The following is a 25,739-nucleotide window of genomic DNA, read 5'->3' as shown; positions in this document are numbered from 1 at the left end:
CACTTAGGCTATATTGGAACATAACAAGACCATTCATTATCCAAATGATTAGGAATGTTGAATTCACACTCACCTTTTCCAGAATTCACCTGTTCCCTTCCTTTTACAGATCCACCCCTACTGTGTTCATTATACTCTGCACTAATATTTGAGTCACTAGTCAAAGAGAAGGTCTTTACTGAGGGTTGCAGAAGGAGATTTGCTCCCACGATCAGCTCTGATTACAAAGAAATACACTCCTCGAGGGCAAGAGACCACTTCAAATTTGATTTTGTATTCCCAGCTCTTTTCACAATGTCTAATAAAACTAGGCCAAGAGTTCTAGAAAGTACCAGTATCCAGATAGTAAATTACTTTTGTGATGACCAGGGATACCCTAGATTTAATCGTGTGTTGTATTGAACAACACCGGAATCAAAAGCTAATGCTGTCAAGTTGGATGACAAAAAAAATCATATTTCTTCTCTAAATAACTTTAAACTGCTGAGTTTTTAAAATTTTATTTTACATAATATATGTGTTTTGTGTTAGTATATAAGTTTTTATAATTTCTTCTTTAAGCTTTAGTTAATTGACTAATTACCCCCTGATCACATTGGTAAGATGGTTCCTCTACACTTGTGCCATGTAACTTTTGAAAATGAAAAAACGAAACCAGACTAAAAACTCCTGGAGGATAGAAACTATTTTAAACCCAACATTATATCTCCCTTCCTCAACATTTAGCAAATTGTATTGGACAAAGTAGGTACTTGTTAGATTTCTGCTGATTTAATTTTCACTTTGGTTCTTAAAATAATCTAAGCCCAATTCTTGATTTTTTTTTTTTTTCTTGGGCGGCCCCTTGATTGGCATTTTTTTTTTTAAATGACTAAATAAGTATTGAGAAATAGAGAAGCACACAGCTGCACAATTTTGAGACAGAGTCTCACCCTCTCGCCCCTGGTACAGTGTGCAGTGGTATCATCATAGCTCACTGCAACCTCAAGCTCCTGAGCTCAAGCAGTCCTTCTGCCTCAGCCTCCTGAGTAGCACATGCTACCATGCCCGGCTAATTTTTCTGTTTTTAGTAGAGATGGAGTGTCCCTCCTGCTCAGGCTTGTCTGGAACTCCTGAGCTCAGGTGATCCTCCTGTCTCGCCCTGCTAAGTACTGGGATTACAGGTGTGAGCCACTGCACCTGGCCCCGTTGCACAATTTGTGAGAAATAAGAGAATTATATATCCTGAAAACTTTTCCTGGTAATGATAAATGATGAGTTTTAGTGCCCAAAGGAGAATAAATATAGTTGGCCCACTGTATCCATGGGTTCTGCATCTGTGGATTTAACCAACTGTGAATTGAAAATATTTGGAAAAGGTCGGGCACGGTGGCTCACACCTGTAATCCTAGCACTCTGGGAGGCCAAGGTGGGAGGATCGATTGAGCTCAGGAGTTCCAGACCAGCCTGAACAATAGCAAGACCCCGCCTCCACAAAAAAAATTAAAAAGAAAATATTCGGGGGAAAAAAAAAATGGATGGTTGCATCTGTACTGAACATGGACAGAGTTTTTTCCCTTGTTATTATTCCCTAAACAATACAAGAACTAATTAACATAGTATTTACATTGTATTAGATATTATAAATTATCTAGAGATAATTTAAAGCATACAGGATGATGTGTATAGGTTATGTGCATTTACTACACCATTTTATGTACGGGACATGAGTATCTGTGGATTTTGGTATCCATAGCGATCCTGGAACCAATCCACTACAGACACCAAGGGACGACTGTGTATCAACTAGATCATAAGACAGATGGAAAACTTAACTTTTACTATACTTTCTACAGATAATCTTCTAATGTGTTATTATTTTGTCAAGAAAAGTGTTTTTTAATTTTAATTTCTTTTTTATTTGTAAGGAATTAAAGATTTCATTTTGCTGTGTGGACGGATTTTCTTACTGCTTGCTCTTCTTACTTTAATTATCTCTTTGACTACCTCATGGCTTAACTCATTTAAATCTCCCCAAGCTTATCTGAAAGGTAAGTTTATTATTTATGCTAACCTTTTATACTTTTCTACTGAAATTTCTTTATTTATTCTAGAACTTTGCACAATACCATTAATTCGTGATGTGTAGTTGCAAGGAAGAGTAATCATTACAACTTTAGTATGAATGTTTTGAATGGACTATAAATCCCAATTTTTTCATGAGAAATTCTACATTTTCCTTATATATGTTTTTTTGAAACTATATCATATCTAAGTTGTTACGTTGTAAGTTTCCTAATTTGAAGTTGTGTGTTTGTGCTGCTTAACTGCTTGTTGATACACAGTTTATAAACTGTTCTACAGTAAATTTATCTACTATTAATCTCTAAAGGTTTTGCATACTAATTTTTCATTCTATTCTAGCAGTTTTTCTTTAAGCACCTATGTCATGTGTATAGTTAAGTGCTTTTAATTTTAGGAAATCATCTTTCTTTTTGATAAGCAAAAGTTTGTGAGTTTTAGAAGCCTTTTAAAACAATATTGTACTTAGCCTCAGAACAAATGAATCGTAAAACTAAAAGCTGTGTCTCTTATATGCTATTGGGAAGAGGCTTGCAAGTAGTGAATTTGGTATGTTGTGTTTTGTTCTACTGTTTGTTTAAATGTAAGCAAACACAAGGAAAATGAGCAGTGTTTAACTTATAGCCTTTTCAAATTAACTATGAATAAAACCATAATCCTAAAAGGTTATACTCTTCAACCCAAACACAAAAGACAATGTGGATGTTTCAAGATCTCTCAGTCACAGATTTTGGATTTTGTTTTTCTTTTGGTAAGTTATTTGACCTCTTATACTTCAAATGAATCAGTTAGAAAATTAAACAAGAACATAATAATTTCTCTTAGGAATTTTGTGTTAAATATATTCTGATATCAGGAAGATATTTGCTGCATACATTAAATTAGCAGGTCAGGTACTCAATTCCATGTTTTATAAAGAAGAGAAATGTGCCTTTGACACAGTTTCTGTACTTTAAGTTGTACCTTTGTGTTGTTGGAGTACAAGTCATTTGGTACATTTATGGGTTGACAATTTGAGGCATCACTGAAGGCTAACACTGCCTAATAAGTAATATTAAGACTATATATAGGCCGGGCGCGGTGGCTCATGCCTGTAATCCTAGCACTCTGGGAGGCCGAGGTGGGCGGACTGTTTGAGCTCAGGAGTTCGAGACCAGCCTGAGCAAGAGCAAGACCCCGCCTCTACTAAAATTAGAAAGAAATTAATCGGCCAACTAAAAATATATAGAAAAAATTAGCTGGGCATGGTGGCGCATGCCTGTAGTCCCAGCTACTCGGGAGGCTGAGGCAGAAGGATCGCTTGAACCCAGGAGTTTGAGGTTGCTGTGAGCTAGGCTGACGCCACGGCACTCACTCTAGCCTGGGCAAAAGAGTGAGACTGTCTCAAAAAAAAAAAAAAAAAAGACTATATATAGTGCCTAATTATTGTCAGATTTTCTTCAAATGAGTAAAAAAACCCAACTTGCTCATACACTATCTTCCCTACTGTCATCAGATATCGAGATGTAAAAGTTTGCAAGATGAGGTGTATCAAAAGTTCAGAAGCAGTCAGTTCTCAGTGGCTTTAAAAACTATCCCTGGCTATTGATTTATTTTAAAAGTATATTCTTTGATTCAGAGTCTGGAAGGAGTCTTAAGATCACTGACTCTGATTGATCACGTAGCAAGTTAGTGGTGCATTTGGGCCCTGTGATTTCCTGTTGGGTTTACTGCCCTAATCTTAGTTTTATAAACTTGGGGAAATATTTACTGCCATAGAGAGAAAGTTGTTGGTGGAAGGGTGTGCTCCTATTCAAGGAGCAAAGCAGTTCAAAGGATATGTTTTCCTAAAGATGGATTATTCCTCAAGGTAATACCGTTTCTGGTTCACCGTTAATATTTGTGAGCCATTTTGAATATTATTGCTGTATTAGAAAATTATTCTTTAAATGTTCTTTGAAGAATGGAGCCACATACTTAAATGCAACTTACTATACCAAGAATAAAAGAGTCCATATAGCAGCAGCAGTTCTTTGTCTTGACATTCAATGGGCAATAACCGAATATTGGTTCGGTCAATATAGGAGATGCCAAGCACACTCACCTTTGGGGACTGAGCATATTGCTTTCTCTGCCACATCCAAGGGCAGTGGGATGGCACTGCTCAGGCCGGCAGTGCAGCCTTCCACACTTCATGTGCAGTAATGGGCTTCCATGCCAAGCCGTGGAATTGCTGGAGCCCTGTCGGGCCTGCAGAATAAAACCCACCAGAATATTCTAGAAGCTTCCTTGGCAAAACTATTATAGTCGTCCCTCATTATCCATGGGGGATTGGTTCCAGGACATACCGAATACAATGTAAATGCTATGTAAATAGCTGTTATACAGTATTATTTAGGAAATAATGACAAGGAGAAAAGGCTGTACCTGTTTAGCGCAGACACAGCCATCAGAGGCCTAACTACATTTTCAATCTGAAGTTGGCCGAATCTGATACAGAAAGCCGACTGTACACACAGTATTAATACATATCAGAATTTTTGTTTTAGAACAGAGCTTTTAGTATTGATTTTCTTGTGGATTTCCTTGTTTCAACTGTCTGCGTATATCTCATTTTCATTATTTGAAAAATAGAATCTTTTTTAAAGGCTTTTTATCATTCCCCAAATGTTAAACTCTACAAACTATTTTCAGAGAAAAAAACCATTTGACCTATACTTGGGCATTAAAAGACACTTTTCTGTTTTGATGTCTTAGAAGAAGAAGAAGAGAAGCATGAGAAAAGGCAAAAACTTGTGAGAAAAAAGCAGCAGGAGGCACAGGGTGAAAAGGTAAAGCATAATTTTTCAAGAGTGTATAGAGAGAATGCAAAAAAATCTGGGGCATTTAAAGTTAAGCTTTCTGCGCTTGTGCACTGAAAACACAACTAAAGAATATATAGTCACACGGCCATACAAATGTAAATATAGAAATTTGTTTTCATTTGCATTTTGTATCAATGCAAATTCTTAGAGAATGATGCAAAGTGGAGGTTGCTGGTTTTTTGGCAAAATTGAATTAGTGGCCGGGTGTGGTGGCTCGTACCTATAATCCCAACACTTTGGGAGGCTGAGGCAGGTGGTTAACTTGAGGCCAGGAGTGTGAGACCAGCCTTTGAACATAGTGAGACTCTGCCTCTACAAAAAAATTAAAAAATTAGCTGGGCATGATGGTGGGTGTCTGTAGTTCCAGCTACTTGGGAGGCTGAGGCAGGAGGATCGCTTGAGCCCAGGAGTTCAAGGTTGCAGTGAGCTGTGACTGCAGCACTGTACTCCAGCCTGGGTGACAGAGTAAGAACCTATCTCAAAAAAAAAAAAAGAAAAAATTAGCGTGAAAACACGATTTCCTACCTAGTTCATATTTACAACTTTATAGACAATGTCAATTTTTCGGAAAGTTAATATACAGTAACAACACCTAATTTGTTTTTTTAAACAGGCCAACAGATACATAGAGAACGTTTTAAAACCTCACCAGGAAATGAAATTGAAAAAACTGGAGGAGCGCTTTTATCAGATGACGGGTGAAACCTGGAAGTTAAGCAATGGTCACAAACTCGGGGTTAGAAAATATTCTTATTTTATATTTTCAATCCTGTTATTACTTATGTTTCCTTTTACATGTTTTCATTTTCTCAAGTTGAAAACGGTGCTAAGCCTTGAGCAGTCTGTCTTTAGGAGTCTTTACTGATAATGATTGTATATTAGTTTTTATTCAGCATATTTGTATCTAATGGTTAAGTGGTTTTTGGTGCCTAAAGAGCACATAATTTGGATTGTAGTGTTTGAGAAAACTGTTGAATGAATCACTGTTTTCTCGTATGAGAAAATTCTGATCTTTCCTCAGTAAGATCTTCAAGGTATTAAGCTCCCATTATATTCATTATATTTGACTTCTTAAAAGTCAAATTAGTGTTTGACTATTTTGTCCTCTGGCATTGAATGTGAATTTTGTTCGTTGCTAATGGAAGTTCACAATTTTAAGTTTTGGGTTTTTTTTACCAAGGAAAAGGAATATCCTTAAAGACATTTCCACAGTCTTTTAAAGCATAATCCCTTGCACTGCTTTGCTTCCTTTGCATATTTTCAGGGTGTTTTCTCTCTTCCATGCTACTGAGAAACTTGAGGGTCGGTTAAAGGTGGAAAGGGGCCTGTAGCCTTTTGTCCATCTTGAGTAAACCACGTAACTGGATGTGGGTAGTTTCTTCCAGACATTGGGATCCATATTTTCTTGTCTAAGGAGATAACGCTTTAATTTTCTGGGTCTCATAATGGCTTGCTTAGATTTTTACACCAAAATGCCATCAGGGTAAAAAAAATAACCATTTTGCATAGAATGAAGTCTACAGAAAGCATCACTTTAGAAATTATTTGTTGTTTTTGACCAGGGTGATGAAGATTCGGTGCTTGAACATGCAAGTCAGACATCTTTTAAAACATCAAACAGAGAAGCAGCAAAGAGACGGAACTTGCCTAAGCCTTTAACCGAAGTTCCACCACCTGCTGAACAGCCTACGTGGAAGGAGGTTCAGTACCTTATGCCTGTCACTTAGTTGTAACCGTGTCCTCGGTGAGGCGGTGTATTGAGCAAAGATCAGGACTGGCTTTTCATCCACATGGTGTCTTCCTGCCACCTTACAAAGTGATCGCTTTCATTAAGAATGACTTACCTTGTTTCCTATTAATGTTTGGAACCAAACTTAGAAGGGAGCTAAAGATAGATGATAATAGGTTTAGAAAATACTCAGTTTTTTTTGAGGAAGTAATTTGATTATATAGATAGGAAAAATATAATGTTTACTAAGGGAAACATTCCTAAGAGGTAGCTTATGATATTATTAAGCTATATTTTGTGAGTGTCTAATACCTGTTATTAACATGAGTATATAATTTTCCTCCCCAGCCCTTCTGCAATCAGTCACTTTGGAGTAGTGCCCAGGTTTATTATACATGCTTTCCTTTCAGATCTTTAATCCCTAAATTGATTCCGGTTTGGAGCTGGGAAAGATTGGAAATAAGAACTCTGTTTTTACTGACTCTCAGGGAATGCTGGGAGGCTATCTCGTCCCTGAAAGCAGTTTCTAATACACTCCTCCATCTGAGATTTCCTGGTCCCATAGTAGAGGCTGAGGATAGGAATCAGGTTATTGAACTATATTACTAACATTTCAAAAAGATCTAATGAATGAAACGGACTAATTAAAAATTCAAGTTTCTTTGCTTTTTGGTAATAACACTGTCTCATGCTCATGGTAAATTTGGCTTGATAGTCACATATGCTTTTGATACCGAAGGAAAACAAATGCATTATTAATATTTAGTAAATGAAAGTAATGTTTGTTAGATAAAATGTCATAAAACATAGAGTCTATGGTATTAAAAAATAAAGTGTCCTTCTAAGGTGAAGTCGTTGGTTACCAGTATTTTATTAAGAGGAAATGGTCTGAATATCCAATTTCTTACTAGATTAACAGAAATAGGGAAAGTTGAGTGACTGACAAAAGCAATCATGGTGAATGGTTGCTAGCAATTTCCCAGGAACATCGATGAAATTTATATTCATGTTAAAATGTGTATATCAATGAACCTAAATAATTTTGGGGTCTTACTGAACTTAATTCATGTTAATATTTATTGTCTGTTTTTATATGTGTGTGTGTGTATATTTTTTTTCTTTTCTTTTTTTTTCTTAAAGAGACAAGGTATCATTTATGTTTCCCAGGCTGGACTCTAACTCCGGGCCTCAAGTGATCCTCCTGCCTAAGCCTCCCGAGCAGCTGGGACTATAGGCATGAGCCCTAGAACACAGCTTGTTTTTTTAACATTTTTCCACTGTTTCAATTGACCAGCCTTAAAAAACAAAAATAAAAAATAAAAACATATAAAATAGTACATTTTTTATATACTGTCTTAGAACATCATGAAAACAAAATTCTTTAAATGTGTATAGATTGGTAGCTGCCATCTCAAATCCTATTTTTATGATTTATTGTTAGCAAAAAGTTGCTTACCAAAAAAATGTTTATTAATTATAAAGTCCTTTAAATGGCCTATTAATTTTTAAAATGTTTATTAATTGAACTCTCATTTTCATTGTAAACTTTTTAGAGATGTATATTGAAAGAAAAGATTTCATTAAGCTTAGATGTATGTAAACTCCATATTGAAAGAAACTCTTCTCTTTGAGATTTTTTTTGCTTCTTGAAAATGTTTACATTCCTTTTACCAATACTTACTTTTCTTTAGGTTTTTGATTTACCTGAAGAACCACCTGAAACGGCCAAAGAAGTAAGCTTTTTTTTTCCTTTGAAAATTAAATTTATTTTCTGTTTTCTTTAAGTAATTGTATCCTATCCAAACTTGGGTTTAGAAAGAAAAGAAAGCACAATTGTTCATGTCTTTGTGCTGTAATTAGGCCTTGCTTTGAGTTTTTGGAAGCCTGCCATCTGCTGAGCTGTCTTTTAGAGCCACTGCCTCAGGCATGGGATACATATGGACTTTTCCAGAACTGCAGATCAGCAAATGAGTTACTTATTAAAACAGGATCAAAATAGGCAGATGACTTAACATTGTAGTTTTCCTTTTCAAAAAGAGAAAACGAAGACGGCAGCTAACTTGTAGATGTTTTAATTTAAGGGTGTTTGCTGTTTGAGGGGCTGGGGTGGGACTCACTCCCCATTTTGCATTGAGCTGCCCTCCTCCCAGCTTCCTAGTTTCTGCTGCCTTCCTGCCATGGCCAGCTTAGCTACAGATGCTTCCCTAATGTACGGGGAGCATGTGTCTTGGGAGCCATCCAGTCATTTGAGCGGTAAACCCAGAAGCAGAGTCCTCATAGCTTTCCATTTCTTGGAGCCCAGCAACTCTTTGGAAGCCATTTTTGAAGCAGCCATGAAAGCAACTGGGGGGCGTCTCGTTTTTGTCAACATGTTGGTAACATTTAAGTTTAACGTAAAACCCTGGATATCTGAGGAAAATCTGAAGGTCATACAAAGACAATGAAGTGTGCAATCCAGATACCAAACCCCCAGGAGAACAACAAAAATTTTTTTAAAGACTTCTAATTCCGCCATTATACCCAACAAATTCATGCCCAGGACGTGTCTGTCCTGATCCTCACTTCTCATCAAGCTCTGGGTTGGTTGGTATCCATGACAACCATTTTATAATACAGGAGTAATTAGCACCTTGACTGCTGCACTAGAGAAAAAATTTTCCCTTGGGGCCATGGTGTTTTATTACAAAAATAGAATAAAAACTTTAAAAACAAAACAATCCTTTCTAATTTAATGAAAATTTTGTCATTTTTTATTGTTTTCTGTGCGTGACTTATATACAACTTGAAAAATAGTTCTTGGGGCTCCTAGGGAGAAGAGACATGTGAATTACATACACTTCACAAGGCCCCAGGCTCAAAACTAGCGTGAGTTAAATACAACTCACATGGCAGTCAATGTGTTAAATACAGCTTAGGTTTGACAGGGAACGCCTTTTATGAACTTACCCTGGCTTTGAAGCATATGATATTATTCCTGTAGAATACCGTTGTCACTGAAGGTGCACAGATGACAGACATCAGGTTGTCAGTGAATCCCTTGAAATTGTCCCTTTTCATGATTGTAGGTAGAGGGACAGTGTTTTTCTTTAGATTCTCAGGTCTGTGTCCCTTGAAAGGTTAAGAAGCCCTCTGCTACAGATACTGGTCTTGTCATTGGCAGGCGATGTTCTCCTTTTGTTATTTATTCCATTGTGTTTCGTTTCTGCCTTTTTCCAATACTTGATAGATGACATTTTGTGTTATACTCATTAAAGCATATGTCAGAGTAATGGAATTTTAGAGTGGGAGAGGACCTCAGAAACTATCCCATGCCATCTCTTTACTTGAAGTTGAAGCCACAGGCAGGAGGAGTTTCTGAGGCACTTGGTGGTAGAACAAGGGTTAGACCCAGGCCTCTGGCTGTAGCCAGGACCTCTCTTACCCACTCTAGAAGCAATACTATCCCATTTCCTTCTCCCTGTTCTGATTTTTGGTTCTGTTTTTTTTTTTTGAGACAGAGTCTCACTCTACTGCCCTGAGTAGAGTGCCGTGGCATCAGCCTAGCTCACAGCAACCTCAAACTCCTGGGCTCAAGCGATCCTCCTGCCTCAGCCACCCGAGTAGCTGGGACTACAGGCATGCGCCACCATGCCCGGCTAGTTTTTTCTATATATTTTTAGTTGTCCAATTAATTTCTTTCTATTTTTAGTAGAGACGGGGTCTCGCTCTTGCTCAGGCTGGTTTCGAACTCCTGAGCTCAAACAATCTGCCCGCCTCAGCCTCCCAGAGAGCTAGGATTACAGGCGTGAGCCATCGCGCCTGGCCTAACTTAACAGTTTTGATCTAGTATCATAATTGCTACATGTCGTATAACATAATCAGTACATATCATCATACATATTTAAGCCTGCTCCTACCATAACAAATATATTTCAGTCCCTAAGCTATATAACTGTGTTATGAGTACATATGTAAAAGGATAATTTCACTTTTAGGAATACTGGAAATCATAATCTTTAGGAAATTCTCTATTTTCTCATTAAAGTTAAGCCCATTAAATGTCTGATATCACCCACAGAATAGAGAGACATCTTTTAATTCTGTATTGCTAGGGAAGGGATTAACACTCATTTTAAAGATTATTAGAACTAGATGAAGCTTCCACTGTATAGATATATGTTTCTGTATATGTAGTGACTATATAATGAGCCACATGAGAAAATTCCTGTTATCCTAAAATCCTGCTGGGATTTAGGAGCAGACCCTTAATGAGAGAACTAATGAGTAACATGCATTTCTAATGAGAGGGTCTGAAAAATAATGCAATTCTTGCTTAAGCTGTACACCCTGATGTATTCAGTGCCTGTTTTATATTTAGTATTGTAGCTATCTATAGAGTTCTAAAATATTCATATGGTTATATTTTTTCAATGAGAGGAAGAAATAACTCATGGTAGTCTAGAATTCTCAGTGGAATATGCACCATATGTTACTGTTCCACTTTTGAGTTGAAAAGACAGTCACCATAGAATTTTAAGATATTTGGAAAATAATTTTGTTAATCATCATAATTACTGTATTACCACAGCAACTATTTGCATTATTGTAAGCTGTCTTATTTCATTTTAAGGAGTAGCTGGGAAACACGTTTTAATTTATTGCTGCTACTTTTTTTTTTTTTTTTTTTGAGATAGAGTCTCACTCTGTTGCCCAGGCTAGAGTGCCGTGGCGTCATCCTCGCTCATAGCAACCTCAAACTCCTGGGCTCAAGCGATCCTCCTGCCTCAGCCTCCCAAGTAGCTGGGACTACAGGCATGCGCCACCATGCCCGGCTAATTTTTTCTATATATTTTTAGTTGTCCAATTAATTTCCTTCTATTTTCAGTAGAGACGGGGTCTCGCTCTTGCTCAGGCTGGTCTCGAACTCCTGAGCTTAAACGATCCGCCCGCCTTCGCCTCCCAGAGAGCTAGGATTACAGGAGTGAGCCACTGCGCCCGGCCTATTGCTGCTACTTTTAAATTAGATGTCACTTAACTATCTGTGTTTGGGACACTGGTTTTCTTTCCAGTTTGAATTGCAGCCCATGCATTTTATCCATTCATATGGCAGGCCACTACACTGTCAGTGACGTTAGGAGAAATTGCACAACCAACCCTCACAGTAAGAGCAGAATGATTGCTAGATTTCAAACAATGATATTTAATTTCTCTCAAGTATTTATCTACTCATAACGAAAAACATTACTTCATTGTCTTTTAATACTAGTTTCTCACAAGGCAGTTGGCCTTAATTCTCCTATCAGATCATCGCAGTAAACAAACCTCAATGTAAAAATTTTATTGTTTCTAAAAATAAGCAGAATTGGCTTTTAATCTGTGATTCAGTTCTTTTATAATTCTATGTTTTATTATAAAACTTTAGTGGAAGTAATAGCACTGCAGTGGAACTTTGATTTAACAAGGCTCAACATTACACTGATTTGGTTGTGAATCAAATTCCTCAATCATTTGAGAGGAAATACTTTCTTTCATGGCTTTCCTGAGGTGGGGAGGTACTGCTCTAAAACCACCGTTGTATACATAACATGGCACCCATATAACTCCCAGGACAGCTAATGATGTTAGTCATAAGAAAGGATTTCCTAACAGGTAAAAAATGAACATCAGAATAAATTACTAATTCATCATTTTTTTTTTTATAATGCCCTTTGACATACACGCCTGGGAATACACAGAGACAGTGTGCAGCCTACAATGACAGAATGGATGGGTGGGTTCTTGTTTCCTTCCAATCTAATGTTCTTGTCCGTCGCATGTGAGGTGGCATTGGGTCTTCTTGGTTTGCCAGGTCACTTTTGAAGCCCAGTTCCAATCTGGATATTATCTGGGCAGACAGAGCATCTAGTGTCTAGGATCCTCTTTGGAAGGCTTGGTCCCTGACCTCAATCAGTGGGAAGATGTTTATCTTCCCATTTTGGAAGGATTATTTCCCACGTTTAAAGTGAATTTTATCTGGATCTTGATGTTGGTCTACTGCTTTCAGAGCTAAATTCCTACAAATCTCCACATTACGAGCTTTTCTAAATAATTGCAGGTGTTGCCTAGGAGTAGTCATTTTGGAACTGCAAAGAGCAAGTGGATTGGAATTCTTATCTGAACATTTTTATTCCCCAGACAGTTACTGTTGCTCTCCGAAGTCCAAGTGGGCGTGTCCTGAGGAGAAGGTTTTTTAAGTCTTGCAGTTCCCAGGTAAGTGAGGAAATTCGTATTTTGAGAAATGTTTTTGTTGAATTTGGCAATAGTTTATTCACATGGAGTGTGAATAAAAAAAGGTATTATCACACCGTCATCTGATATTCCCATCAGATGAAGATAAAGGACATTATATGTACTCTACGTGCAGAAATGCAGATAACTAGATACACCTCTGTGCTGCTTTGAACTGTGATCTCTGCATTCAGATTTTGTTCTTCCCTTTGCTATATTTTTCTTCTTTTTCTTTTTGGTTTTACTTACATTTTCCCAGTTTTGCGAAATGTGAGATGCTTTTAAATCCTTAGGAAGCAGCCAGTATTTAGAAACAAGACTGTGTTTGTTAGTGATAATTTGGAAAACATGGAAAAGTAGAGAGAAAAAGAATTATATCTGCAGTGTGATGCCAATTACTAATATTTTGGTATATTTCCATTTCTAATTACATTTAAACATATAATTATGTGTGCATTAAAATTATATGTAAATAATTCTCTGTCCCAATTGTTGGATTTAATCCTCTGTGATAAGAATGCTTTTTAAGCCCTAATGGGAAATACTGATGGATTTGACTACATAAAAATTAAAAATTTTATAAAGAAAATGTTCATAAAGTTAAAGACAAATTTGAAAAAATTATTTTACTGTTTAGGTAAGATAGTCATTCTTTATAAGGTGCTTATACAAATCAAGGAAAAGATAAAAACCTGAGAATGGCAGAAAAAAACATGGATATCAGGATTTCCTAAAGAAGACCAAGGGACAGATAAAAATATGAAAAAAAAAAAGTTTGACCTCAGAATCAATGAAATGCAAATGAAATGGGACACCATTTTCTACTTATAGTACCTAAATTTGGCAAGTGTGTGGGGAAAACAAGGATTTTCATACCTTGTTAATGTGAATGCAAATTGGACTAGTGTTCCTGTAGGAGAATTTACCATTATATTTTTGAAATATTTAAAAATATATCTTTTGATCCAGTAATTTCATTTGTGAGAATGTGTTCTATGGAAAAAAAGACAAATGTTCAAAGGTATAAATGTCTGTTTCTGTAAGGTTAAATTAAGGTATATCCATATATTAGAAAATTATTGAGCTTTAAGTATGATGACACAGATGTACCTTGATTGCAAGGAGTATCATCAGTAGGTTCTTGGGTGGTGGCTAGCAGCTGAAGTCAGAGATTACCTGTATTTGAAACAGCAGCTTCCCCCAGAATATTCCTTCATCCATCTTTCTTGCTAAAACAACAAATCATCCTTTGTTTAAAATAAACATTTTATGTTTCAAACTAGGCACTGATTTTAGGCAACAGTAAGTGGAAATTTTGATCATTACTATGGGAATCTTCTTGACAGGAAATGTTATAAAATTATAGGAATGGTAGCCGGGTGTGGTGGCACGTGCCTCTTGTCCCAGCCACTCGGGAGGCTGAGGCAGGAGGATTGCTTGAGCCCAGGAGTTTGAGAACAGCCTGGGCAACGTAGCAAGCTGTCATCTCTAAAAAAATAAAAAATAAATTAAAAAAAAATTATAGGAAGGGCCCCTTGGAAATCAGGCCATCATAAGGCAGTCTTTGGAGCCTAGACATAGCTGTTGTGACAAAGTACAAAGTTCCTGAGTGATTTTGATGTTGACTATTAGTTTACATTTTCTTCTTTCTTTCTTTCTTTCTTTTTCTATTTGTTTTTGGAGACAGGGTCTTGCTCTGTCACCCAGGCTGGAGTACAGAGGCGTGATCATAGCTCATTGCAGCCTCAAATTCCTGAGCTCAGCAATCTTCCTGCCTTAAAGGCATGAACCACCATGCCCAGCTATTTTCTATTTTTTGTAGAGATGGGGTGGTCTCACTATTGCCCAGGCTGGTCTACAACTCCTGGCCTCAAGCAATCCTCCCACCTTGGCCTCCCGAGTAAGAGTACCTGGAATTATAGGCGTGCACGCCTGAGTTGGTTTAGATTTTGATCTAAATAATGTCTTCCCCAAATGCTAACCTTGTATTCTCAATCTATTTATTGAATACTTTTTCCATTCCCTATGTATGGGTGGGGCTTTTATAATGTTAAGCGAATGCTGTCCAGAGCTGCCGTGATCCCCTACGCCTCCTCTGAAACAAAAGGTAGTAAAGATGATTTGCATCTCCAAATTTGTGGCCAGCTATTTTCTTTTAAGCTCTGGAAAGTTTCTCTGAAGGGTGTGAAAGTTCTGTTTCATTACTCCTGGGGACATGATTTGACAGTGACAGAATTGTACAATGTCATGGCCATCCAGAGGGACACTGTGTACGGTACTTGATAATGACTAAGCTTTTTATCTTCTAGGTCTTACTCGACTGGATGATGAGACTTGGGTACCACACGTCCCTTTACAGCCTTTCTACTTCCTTCCCCAGAAGGCCTCTGGAAGTGGAGGGAGGCTTGTCACTGGGGGACGTGGGGATTACTGTGGATACCGTGCTCAACGTGGAAGAGAAAGAGCAGAGCAACTAGGAGAGTGACGAGAACTACGTGTTCTACGTAAAATCAGTTATGCCATGACCTTACGCGACAATAAAGGCTTCACATTAAACTCGTGCCATACCTTGATTGAGCTCAAGGCAGTAAACTTTTAATGTTGACATCCATGGGGACCTCAGCATAAAGGATTGTCCTCTGCACATAATAATCTGTGGACTGTGCCATCTTACAATGTACTAAATGAGATTGAGATAAAAATGCATATAATAAGGCCAGCAATAATTTGTATTTTTCCCAGCTGACATCATTTCTCAGTGTGTTAGAAAACAAAGTCTTAGAACCTTGGTTTCTGCCTCTAATCCATTTTACTACACAATGAATTTTCACAATTCAGTTGAACTTCTCGAAGTGTTATAAGTAGTAATGTTTATTCTGCTGTAGTTCTAGAGTTTAAAAAGAAGCTTGAAAGCTCTTTACAGCTTTAAAGTTCTTTTTGATAGGTATGTATTATACTTAACTAATGTTTGCAGTTTATATAACTTTGCCTTGTATTAAATTGTAACATTTACAAAGTTCCAAGTGGATCAGTATTTTTATATGTCTATACATATATATGTATACATATATATATATAGAGAGAGAGAGAGAGAGAGAGGTGGGGGTCTCACTGTGTTGCCCAGGCTGTATAGAGTGCAGTGGCTGTTCACAGGCGTGATCATAGCTCACTGTAGCGTTGAACTCCTAGGCTCAAGTGACCCTCCTCTCTCAGCCTCTTGAGTAGCTGGGACTGTAGGTACACACCACCATGCCCGGCTAATTTTTCTTCTTTTTCTTTCCTTTTCTTTTTTTGGAAATGGGGTTGCTCAGGCTAGTCTCAAATGAAATAAAACTATGAAAGCACGCCAGGCACGGTGGCTCACGCCTGTAATCCCAGCATTTTCAGAGGCCAAGGTGGGGGCATCGCTTGAGGCCAGGAGTTCAAGACCAGCCTGGGCAACATAGCAAGACCTCGTCTGTACAAAAAATAGAAAAATTAGCCAGGCATGGTGGCGTGGACCTGTAGTCCCAGGTACAACAAAACAAAACAAAACAACAAACTATGAAAGCATTAAAATATAGGTGAATTTTTAAAAATATATCTGATCATTTCCTTTTCCTGCTTATCTGTAATGGTATATTCATGCATTATAATACTGAGTTCAAACTCCAAGTGTGTATAAAAGGCTCTTAACTTTGTCGTAGTCACTCCTTTTTTCTTTCCCGTGTTCTATTTTAAAAGTCTGTTCACCTGACTCCCGTATGTGTTGCCCTTTGCACTTCTTCTGTAGAATTTATTACACTGTATTCCAGCCATGTTTTTGTTTTCTCAAATAGGTAATTAAAGGCAAGGGCTGTGTCTTTTTTCCCCCCTAGGAGTACCTACCACATAGTAGATGCTTAATACTTGTTTGGAAATAAACAATAAGTCGTCTCAATCTTTAATATTTTTTTGGTCTCTGGAATATCCCACTTTCAAATAAATGAAAAATATTTTTCTGATTCTAGACTGATTAATTGTAAAAGTGTTTCAAAACTTTACAGAGTTACAAAAACAAAATTAAAAATCACCTCTAATCCCAATACCTACAAATAAGCTTGACTAACACCATGGTTTCCTGTCTTGCCAGACTTTTCTATGCTTGTATAGGAAAAAAAAAAAGACCCTCACATTTTTACACCCTTTAAAAAAAAACTGGTTATTGTGAGAGCTCCCAAGTACTTATGCCACCTAGGAGATGTGACAGCTCTGGTGGCCCCAGTGATCCCACCTCCTGGTGTTCACACCTGTGTGTAGTCCTCTCCCAGGGATCCAGGATCAGGCTGTGTGGCCATTTATTCAGAAGTGGTGGGTGGTGTGTCACTTTTGAGTTTAGCTTATGAAAGATGTGGCTTCTGTCTTGGGTCACTTGCTCTGGGGGAAGAAGCTCTGTCGTGAGCAGCCTTGTGGAGAGGCCCACATGGCGAGGAACTGAGGGCTCCTGCCCACAGCCACGTGAGGGAGCCCAGGGCGAGACCTCCAGCCCATCCAGCCCTCAGAGACTGCCGCTCTGGCCAACAGCTTTCAGTATAACTTCATGAGAGCCCTGAGCCAGAACCACCCAGTTAAGATGCTTCCGGATTCTTGGCCCTTGGGATTTGTGAGGTGATCAATAATGTTTTAGGCAGCTAAGTTTTGAGTTCATTTGTAATGGAGCAAAAGATACCATAGAGGTTTGTGTACCTGTACGTGAGGTGCTGGACAGCTACTGTATTATTAAATCCAAGTGAGGGGATCGGCCACGTCCATCCATTGTAGGGAGGGAGTTTGCAAAGGGAAGCAGGAAGAGCGGTGAGGAGTGATGAAGTGAGAGGAGATTCTCTAAATAAGGATATGTGGCGTCACTGTCACTTTGAGGTCACATAGATAATGTCGCAGCAAATACAAGGGGCTGTCGCTTTCACTATGCAGGAATGACGTGAGCTAAAGAAAGAACTGTTGAACACAGAGGAACCAGGGCTCACTGGTTTAGAAGATTCCCAGCCTCTGCGGGTAGCAAATTATTTAACGTTAGGCTAAAATTAAGAAATGGCTTTGAAGCAAAGATCGAATCCAGAGCTCTCCCAGGAAAGCTTGGTTTAAAGATAAAGGTAAGGGTATAAACTATATAATCCATTTTTAAGCCCTGAGGAAAAAAATCAAAGGCGATGGATGCCTCCAGAGGATCCACAGAAGACTAAAAGTTTAAAAAACAGTTATAGCAGCAGTCACCTGGGCAGCTTGAACCGAGACAGAAAAAAGTAGAATACATAAAGTTACTCTGGATCGTCCTATTATGTAAGTGACACTAAGGGGTATTTTGTTGTGGGGAGAAAAAAAAAAAATGACGTTTTCTGAAGGAAAAATTTTAAACTAAAAAAACGTGAAATTCTCCTTTGAAAGGAGGGAACTAGCTTCCATCATTAATCGCCCTGCTAGCTGAAATTCAGATCGTAAAAATAACAAGCTCTAACACACAGCATTTTTGGACTTCTGCTTAGGACACAGAAACCTGCAAAGAATGTTGCTCCCACACTAACAACAAGAAACAGCTGGATCTGGCTGGGTGTGGTGCCGCCCTGTGGTCCCATCTACTTAGGAGGCTGAGGCAGGATTGCTTGAGGCCAGGGGTTCAAGGCCAGCCTGAACAACATAATGAGACTGTCTCTAAAAAAAAAAAAAAAAAACAACCCAGAAAGGAACAGCTGGATGATATGCAAAATCAACATTTTTGAGTCCTCAGAGAGCTGAGGCTGCAAAGCAATCCTGCAAACTACATTCCAAAGAATGATAATGGTTTCCACGGAGAGGACACAGGAACTGTCTTCCCTTTAGTGAAGCGTGGAGAAAAAGTGGCTGCTATACAAGCTTTTAATGTTTGTAAAGGCCAAGCGTGGATTACTGTATCAGTTTGGAACAGGACTGGCTATTTAATCTGTGGGCCTCGGTGCAAAAGAAAACTGTGGGAACCCTTGCTCAGAAATGAAGAATTTCAAGATGGCGACAGCAGAGCATTAAACCAGGCCTGAAGCCCCTCTATGTGCGTGGCCCTGCGCCCATTCCATGTGGCGAACCCAGTCCTGGTTGAGGGCCTCACGTGAAAAGGGAGTTCCCACTCTCTAGATTGAGAAGCTCCTCCGCACCCGCCTTCGCCAGGTGTTCAGGAGGCGGGAGACAGGGCAGGAGATCAAGCAAGGCGACCTCAGGGCAACCAGGGAGCTGACTGGGGGCTGTGGGAAACAGACACAAAGCTCCACGGCTTCCCCGGATCCTTCCACACAGCCTTAACTTGCTGGGGAAGGTCCAGAAAGTACCATGGCCCACAGGGCACTGGAAGATCAATAGTTTCTGGAGAAGGAAAAGAAGCAAAACCCATCTGCCTCTCCCAGGCAAAGATTATTGCTGCTGGGAGAAGGCAGAAGCAAAAATTCTGTCAGGACAAGGTGACAGCCGCCCACGGAGGGTGGAACGGAACGGAGGCCTATGGGCTCCGAATCTATGAGTAAGGAGAGAATTCTATACCTACTGGGAAGATCTTTCACAAATGCGCACAAAATAAATACGTTGTAAGAGACATACAAAAGCTGAAGGAATTCATCACCAGCAGACCTGCACTACAAGAAATAATAACATCCTTAAGGCAGAAGAAAAATTATACCAGGTGGAAACATGAATCTATACAGAGGAAAGAAGAGTACTGCAAAGAGTACAGATTTACACGAGTAAATACATAAAAGGTTTTTTCTTAAGTCCCTTTAAATGATAATTTACTTTTCAACACGTAATAATAATATTGTATGGGGTTATAATACACGTAAAACCAAAATTTATGACAACAATAGCACAAAGTAGGGAAGTATATTATTATAAGGTTCTGATACTATGTAAGAAGTGGTATAATATCACTTGAAGGCAGATCATGTTAAGTAAATGTATATCACAAATCCTAAAACAACCACTGAAGTAACAAAACAAAGAGTATGTATAGCTAATAAGCCACAAGGAGATAAATGGGATAAAAAATATTCAATTAATCCAAAAGAATTCAGAAAAAGAGGAAAGAAATGGGACAAATAGAAAATAGCAAGATGATACACTTAAACCCAACAATATCAATAATCACATTAAATATAAATGGTCTAAATATCCCCAGTTAAAAGTAGAGTGTTGAATTGAATTATTAATTAATTTAAAAAAAACCCAACCAAATGCTGCCTAAAAGAAACAATGGTCATGTCTATAATCCCAGAGCTTTGGGAGGCCTAGGGGTGAGGATTGCTGGAGGCCAGGAGTTTGAGACCAGTCTGGGCAACATAGAGAGACCTTGTCTCTACAAGAAATTAAAAAAAAAAAAAATTAGATGGGCATGATGGCACATACCTGTAGTCACAGCTACTTGGGAGGCTAAAGCAGGAGGATCACTTTAGCCCAGGCAGTTGTAGCTGCAGATAGCTGTGATGGCAGCAGTGCACTCCAGCCTTGGCGACAAAGTGAGACCATGTCTCTTAAAAAAAAAATAAAAGAGAAACAGTGGTAAAGTATGAATACCTCCAAAAAAAAAAAAAAAAAGCAAAAACAAACCCTACAGCTAACATGAAATACTAGTTATCCTAGCCAAAGCAATATGAAACATATAAAAAAAGGTCATAGATTAGAAAAGGAAAAAAATGCTTTGTATTCACATACAACTTTGTAAAGAAAAAAAAAAAATCCAAAGTAATTTCTCGTAAGTATGGGTTGAGCTTCCCTAATTGAAAATCCAAAATCCAAAATGCTCAAAAATTTGAAATTTTTTGAGCACTGACATGATGCTCAAAGGTCACACTCAAAGGAAAGGCTCATTGAAGCATTTTGGATTTTTGGATTAGGGATGTTCAACCAGGTGTGGATAAGCAAATATTCCAAAATCTGAAAAACAATCCTAAATCCAAAACATTTCTGGTCCTAACCATTTCAGATAAGGGATACTCAATCTATATAAGAATTAAGTGTATTTAGTATGGCTACTGGATACAAGCACAATATTTTAAAAGGTTACTTTTACTTCAATTTATCATCACTAAACAATTAGAAAATAAAATTGAAAGAAAAGTACCATTTACAATAGCATTTTTACATCTTTTTTTTTTTTTTTTTTGAGACAGAGTCTCACTCTACTGCCCTGAGTAGAGTGCCGTGGCGTCAGCCTAGCTCACAGCAACCTCAAACTCCTGGGCTCAAGTAATCCTTCTGCCTCGGCCTCCCAAGTAGCTGGGACTACAGGCATGTGCCACCATGCCCGGCTAATTTTTTCTATATATTTTTAGTTGTCCAGCTAATTTCTTTCTATTTTTAGTAGAGACGGGGTCTCGCTCTTGCTCAGGCTGGTCTTGAGCTCCTGAGCTCAAACGATCCACCCCCCTTGGCCTCCCAGAGTGCTAGGATTACAGGCATGAACCACCACGCCCGGCCTACAATAGCATTTTTAAAATCGAATATTATGGTTAGATGGCAAGATGTTTATACCAAATATTTTAATACATTGTTGAGAGAAATTAAGGAAGACTTAAAAGAGGTTTAATCTATCTCCATGGACTGGAAGACTCAATAATGTAAAATAATCTCTATTATTCCCAAAGTAATAGAGATTTAATACAATCTTAGTCAAAAGCCCAGCAGACTTTTCTTTTTACCCGTGTGTGAATATAACAAGCTGATTCTAAATTTTTCTTTATTATGGTAATACATGTATATAATTTACCATTTAAATCAGTTTAAAGTATACAATTAGTGGCATTAAGTGAATTCACATTGTTGTACAATCATCACCACTACCCAGTTCCAGAACTTTTCCATCATCCTAAACATAAACTATACCCATTAAAGTGACTCCTCAATCCCCTTTTCCTCCAGCTCCTGGCAATCTCTACTGTTTGTCTATGAATTTGCCTATTCTAGGTACCTCATATAAGTGGAATCATACAGTATGTGTGTTTTTGTGTCTTGCTCATTTCACTTAGCATGTTTTCAAGGTTCAGCCATGTTGCAGCATGTATCAAAAAAATATTCCATTGTAAATACCGGACTTAGTTTATCCATTGGTCTGTTGGCGGAATTTGGGTTGTTTCCACCTTTTGGCTACGAACACTGGTACTTAGTGTATGTAAGACTTAAATGAGTGATTCAATTTCTTTAATAGTAATGAATTATTTAGACTATATTTTTTGAGTCAGTTTGGTAAGTTAAATATTCTAGTACTTCTGTAACTTTGTTTTCAAATTTATTAGCAAATGTTATTCATAGTATCCTCGACTTTTTGATCACTTCCGCATCTTTTGTTTTGCAAATTCCTTTTTTTTTTTTTTAAAGACAGGGTCTCCCTGTTGCCCAGGCTGGAGTGCAGTGGCTCACTGCAACCTTGAACTCTTGGGCTCAAATGATCCTCCTATCCTCCTGCGTCAGCCTCCCAAGGAGCTGGGACTACAGGCGCGCGTAGCAGAGACCAGGTCTAAACTCTTGCTCAGTCTGGTCTCGAACTCCTGCGCTCAAGCGATCCTCCCGCCTTTGCCTCCCAGAGTGCTACAAGTGTTTTGGCTATTCTACATGTTTTGTTCACATATTTATATATATTTTTATAACCAGCTTTTCCAAATTCTAAGAATTTATAATTTCCAATATTTCATCTTTGACTCTTGAGTTACTCAGTTTTTAAAATATCAAGATGAACAGGTATTTCTAAAACTATTTTTGCTATTGACCTCTAAGTTAACTGCATTGTAATCAGAGAATCTGGTGTTGTATTTGAATGATTTGAAAGCTTTGGGACTTAATTGCCTATTATGTGGCCTAATACTTGGCAATTTTTATAAACATGCCAATATAATCTTGACAAGCATGTGTACTCTGTAATTGTTAGAATGCAGAAATGTATGTTTGTGATATCAATTTTATTAAATGTTATTCAAACCTGCTACATTTTTTTGGTTTACTTGAATACAGAAGTGAGTTGAAATCTTCCACTGTAATAAAAATTTATTAATTTCTCTGTATTTCTAAGAACTTGTTTTTAACATAATTGAGGCTATTTTGGTAGGTGCGCGTAGGTTTACAATGGTGAGTTAACTGTTAAATTTTGTATGTACTGATCCTCCATCCTTAGATTTTGTCTCAAATATTAAATTTTAAGATATTTACTTCAGATTTCTTTTAGTTCTTGGTCTATTTTTTCCATCTTTTAATCACCAATTCATCCAAGGCCCTTTGCTTTCAGTGTATTATAGTCAGTAGACAGCTGGATTAAAGGAAAATCTGACTCTTTGAACTTAGAGCATTCAGTCTATTTATATTGTGATTTTGAGATTTTTTTTTTAAGAGACAAAGGTGCTCTGTTGGTGAGGCTAGAGTATCGTTTTATCATCATAGCTCACTGCAGCCCCAAACTCCTAGGCTCCAGCAATCCTCCTGCCTCAGCCTCCCAAGTGGCTGGAGTGCCACCATGCTCAGCTAATTTTTAAAAAATTTTTTTGTAGAGACAGGGTCTTGCCATGTTGCCAGGTTGGTCTCAAACTCCTGGCCTCAATTGATCCTCCCGTCTCAGCATCCCAAAGTGCTGGGATTACAGGCATGAGCCACCATGCCCAGCCAATTTTGAGATATTTATACTCATTTCTACCATCTCATTTTCTTCTTAGAAGACATAGATCATTACTTTTAAATTTCAATAACTGTTTATTATGTCAGGAAATTTTATATCAAGTTTCAAATTAGTGAAGCTTTCATTTAAAGCACACCACAGTAAATCAGTGTTTTTGTTTAAAATGGAAAGTTTATTTGCTCAGTACACCAAATAGGATGCAAGCACTGTCATGACAAATATACAGAAATATGCAGATCAACATAAAACAGTAATTTAGTTTAAATGAAGGGAAATCTCTTTGAATGTTATGACAACATACTCCCCGAAAGAACCTTTTCTTCAGTTAAGTTAATTGTACATTTCAATAAAATAAAAGGTAATGGATTAGTGGAAGTTAGCTTGTGAATTTTTCTTAAAAATAAAACTCCAACTCTATTAATCCATGCTAGTTAAACACTATAACTAAAATTCCCAAGTAAGTGCAAAAGGAGATGAAGCAGTTAGTTACCTTTTCTGCTTGAACAGTCCAGAGGAAAATGGTTACTACAAATACAGCAGGCAAACTGTTAGACTGACCGATGTAGAACATAGTGTACTCAATTTCAGTCTCGAATTGTGCTCAATGCTCATCATTAGTATGGCACATTTTGGTCCATGACGTGGTTTAATGCCAAGACAGATCCCAGTTTGTTACAGAAACACATAGATTACTGTTGCTTTTTTTGTTTGTTTTTAAATATATATATTTTAAAAAGCCAGGTATACTTCCACATACAAAGGTAGGTTTCCCCGGGAGGAATTTACAGGAAGTAGTCTGGGGTGCGCCGTGTAACGTGAGGCTCTCCACGACGAGGTGCTGGGTCAAACTGAAGGCTACAAATGGCAAAAAAGGAACCAAAGAGTTAAAGGATTTGACTTTGCAAGCAAACAAATTAATAAAGAACAAGACATTGTAATAGGAACAGGAGTCCTGGTTTCCCACCAGTACTTGGCCACTCATGGCTGGAATGACCCTGGGCACGTCTCTGCAGGCGTTCCCACCCACACTACCACTCCACAGAGCAGCGGTGAAAGTTTAAGCAGACAAAATGTCTGGTCTGGTGCCTGGCATAAAATATTTTTAGTACTATTGTCAGTTGAATGGAAGTGGTAAGAATGGACATGCTTCTCTTGTTCCTGATTTTAGGGGGAAAGCATTCAGACTTTCACCAGTTAAGTGTGATGTTAGGTGTGGATTTTTCATAGATAGCTTTATCACACTGAGGAAGTTCCCTCTATGACTAATTTGTTGAATGTTTTATTCCGAAATGCTGCTGGGTTCTGTCAAATGCTCTTTCTGCAAATTATTAAAACTAACATTTAATATTAATATGGTTTATTACATTGATTTTCATGTGTTGAACCAACTTTGCGTACCTGGGATAAATCCTACTTGGTCATGGTGTATAATCTTTTTTATACGTTGGATTCGTTTGCTGGTACATATTTTGTTGAAGATCTTTGTATCTACATTCATAAAGGGTATTGGTCTGTGTTTTCTTATCCTTGTCTAGTTTTGGTATCAGGGTAATAATATAGGTCTCACAGAGTGAGTTGGGAAGTGATCCCTCCTCTTCTGTTCTTTGGAAGTGTTTATGAAGGACTGGTGTTAATTCCTTTTTATATGTTTCGTGGAATTGACTAGTGAAGCCAACTGGGCCTGGGTTTTTCCTTGTGGGAAGTTTTAAATTTATTCAATTTCCTCATTTGCTAAAGGTTTGTTCAGATCTTATATTTCTTCTTGAGTCAGTTTCAATAGTTTTCATCTTTCTAGGAATTTGTCCAGTTTATTCCAGTTACTTAATTTGCTGCCATATAGTTATTTATTGTATTCCCTTATGATCTTTTTATTTCAGTAAAGTGATTTTGGCAATATGAATCTTTACTCTTTTTTTTTTTGGCAAGTCCAGTTAATACTTTTCGATTTTGTTGATCTTTCCAAGAACGAACGTTTAGTTTGACTGGTTTTTCTGTATTGTTTTTCTCCTCTTTATTTCATTTGTTTGCACTCTACAGTGCTTTCACTGTATCCTATAAATTTTGGTACGCCGTGTTTTTGTTTTCATTCATCTCAAAGTATTTTCTAATTTCCCTCATGTTTTCTTCTTTGACCCACTGGTTATTTAAGTGTGTGTTAATTTCCACATATTTTCCAGTTTTCCTTCTGTTACTGACTTCTGGTTTTATTCTGTTGCATTTGGAGAAC

At 37.8% G+C, this 25,739-nt stretch overlaps 2 protein-coding genes across 3 annotated transcripts in view; one reads left to right on the top strand and one right to left on the bottom strand.

Moving 5' to 3' along the window:
- Positions 1-15,670, top strand: part of UBXN8 (UBX domain protein 8) — a 31,545-nt gene extending 15,875 nt beyond the window's left edge. The window contains exons 2-8 of one of the 2 annotated variants that reach the window (XM_012648578.1): positions 1,908-2,030; positions 4,798-4,871; positions 5,518-5,640; positions 6,467-6,604; positions 8,325-8,366; positions 12,787-12,861; positions 15,189-15,670. In XM_012648578.1, coding sequence (XP_012504032.1) covers positions 1,908-2,030; positions 4,798-4,871; positions 5,518-5,640; positions 6,467-6,604; positions 8,325-8,366; positions 12,787-12,861; positions 15,189-15,356 — 743 coding nt within the window. In that variant the 3' untranslated portion in view covers positions 15,357-15,670. The remainder of the gene's footprint in view (positions 1-1,907; positions 2,031-4,797; positions 4,872-5,517; positions 5,641-6,466; positions 6,605-8,324; positions 8,367-12,786; positions 12,862-15,188) is intronic. The other variant, XM_012648580.1, reaches the window with a different exon arrangement.
- A 7,991-nt stretch (positions 15,671-23,661) lies between these two features.
- Positions 23,662-25,739, bottom strand: part of PPP2CB (protein phosphatase 2, catalytic subunit, beta isozyme) — a 32,294-nt gene continuing 30,216 nt past the window's right edge. Inside the window, exon 7 of the mRNA XM_012648600.1 lies at positions 23,662-24,367. Within this exon, the coding sequence (XP_012504054.1) occupies positions 24,295-24,367 (73 nt within the window). The 3' untranslated portion in view covers positions 23,662-24,294. The remainder of the gene's footprint in view (positions 24,368-25,739) is intronic.

Source organism: Propithecus coquereli, unplaced genomic scaffold, assembly GCF_000956105.1.
Source record: "Propithecus coquereli isolate 6110/MARCELLA unplaced genomic scaffold, Pcoq_1.0 Scaffold29, whole genome shotgun sequence".
NCBI classification, from domain to species: Eukaryota; Metazoa; Chordata; class Mammalia; order Primates; family Indriidae; genus Propithecus; species Propithecus coquereli.
Note: the sequence above shows the minus strand (reverse complement) of the source record. Positions and strands in the feature narration are given on the sequence as shown.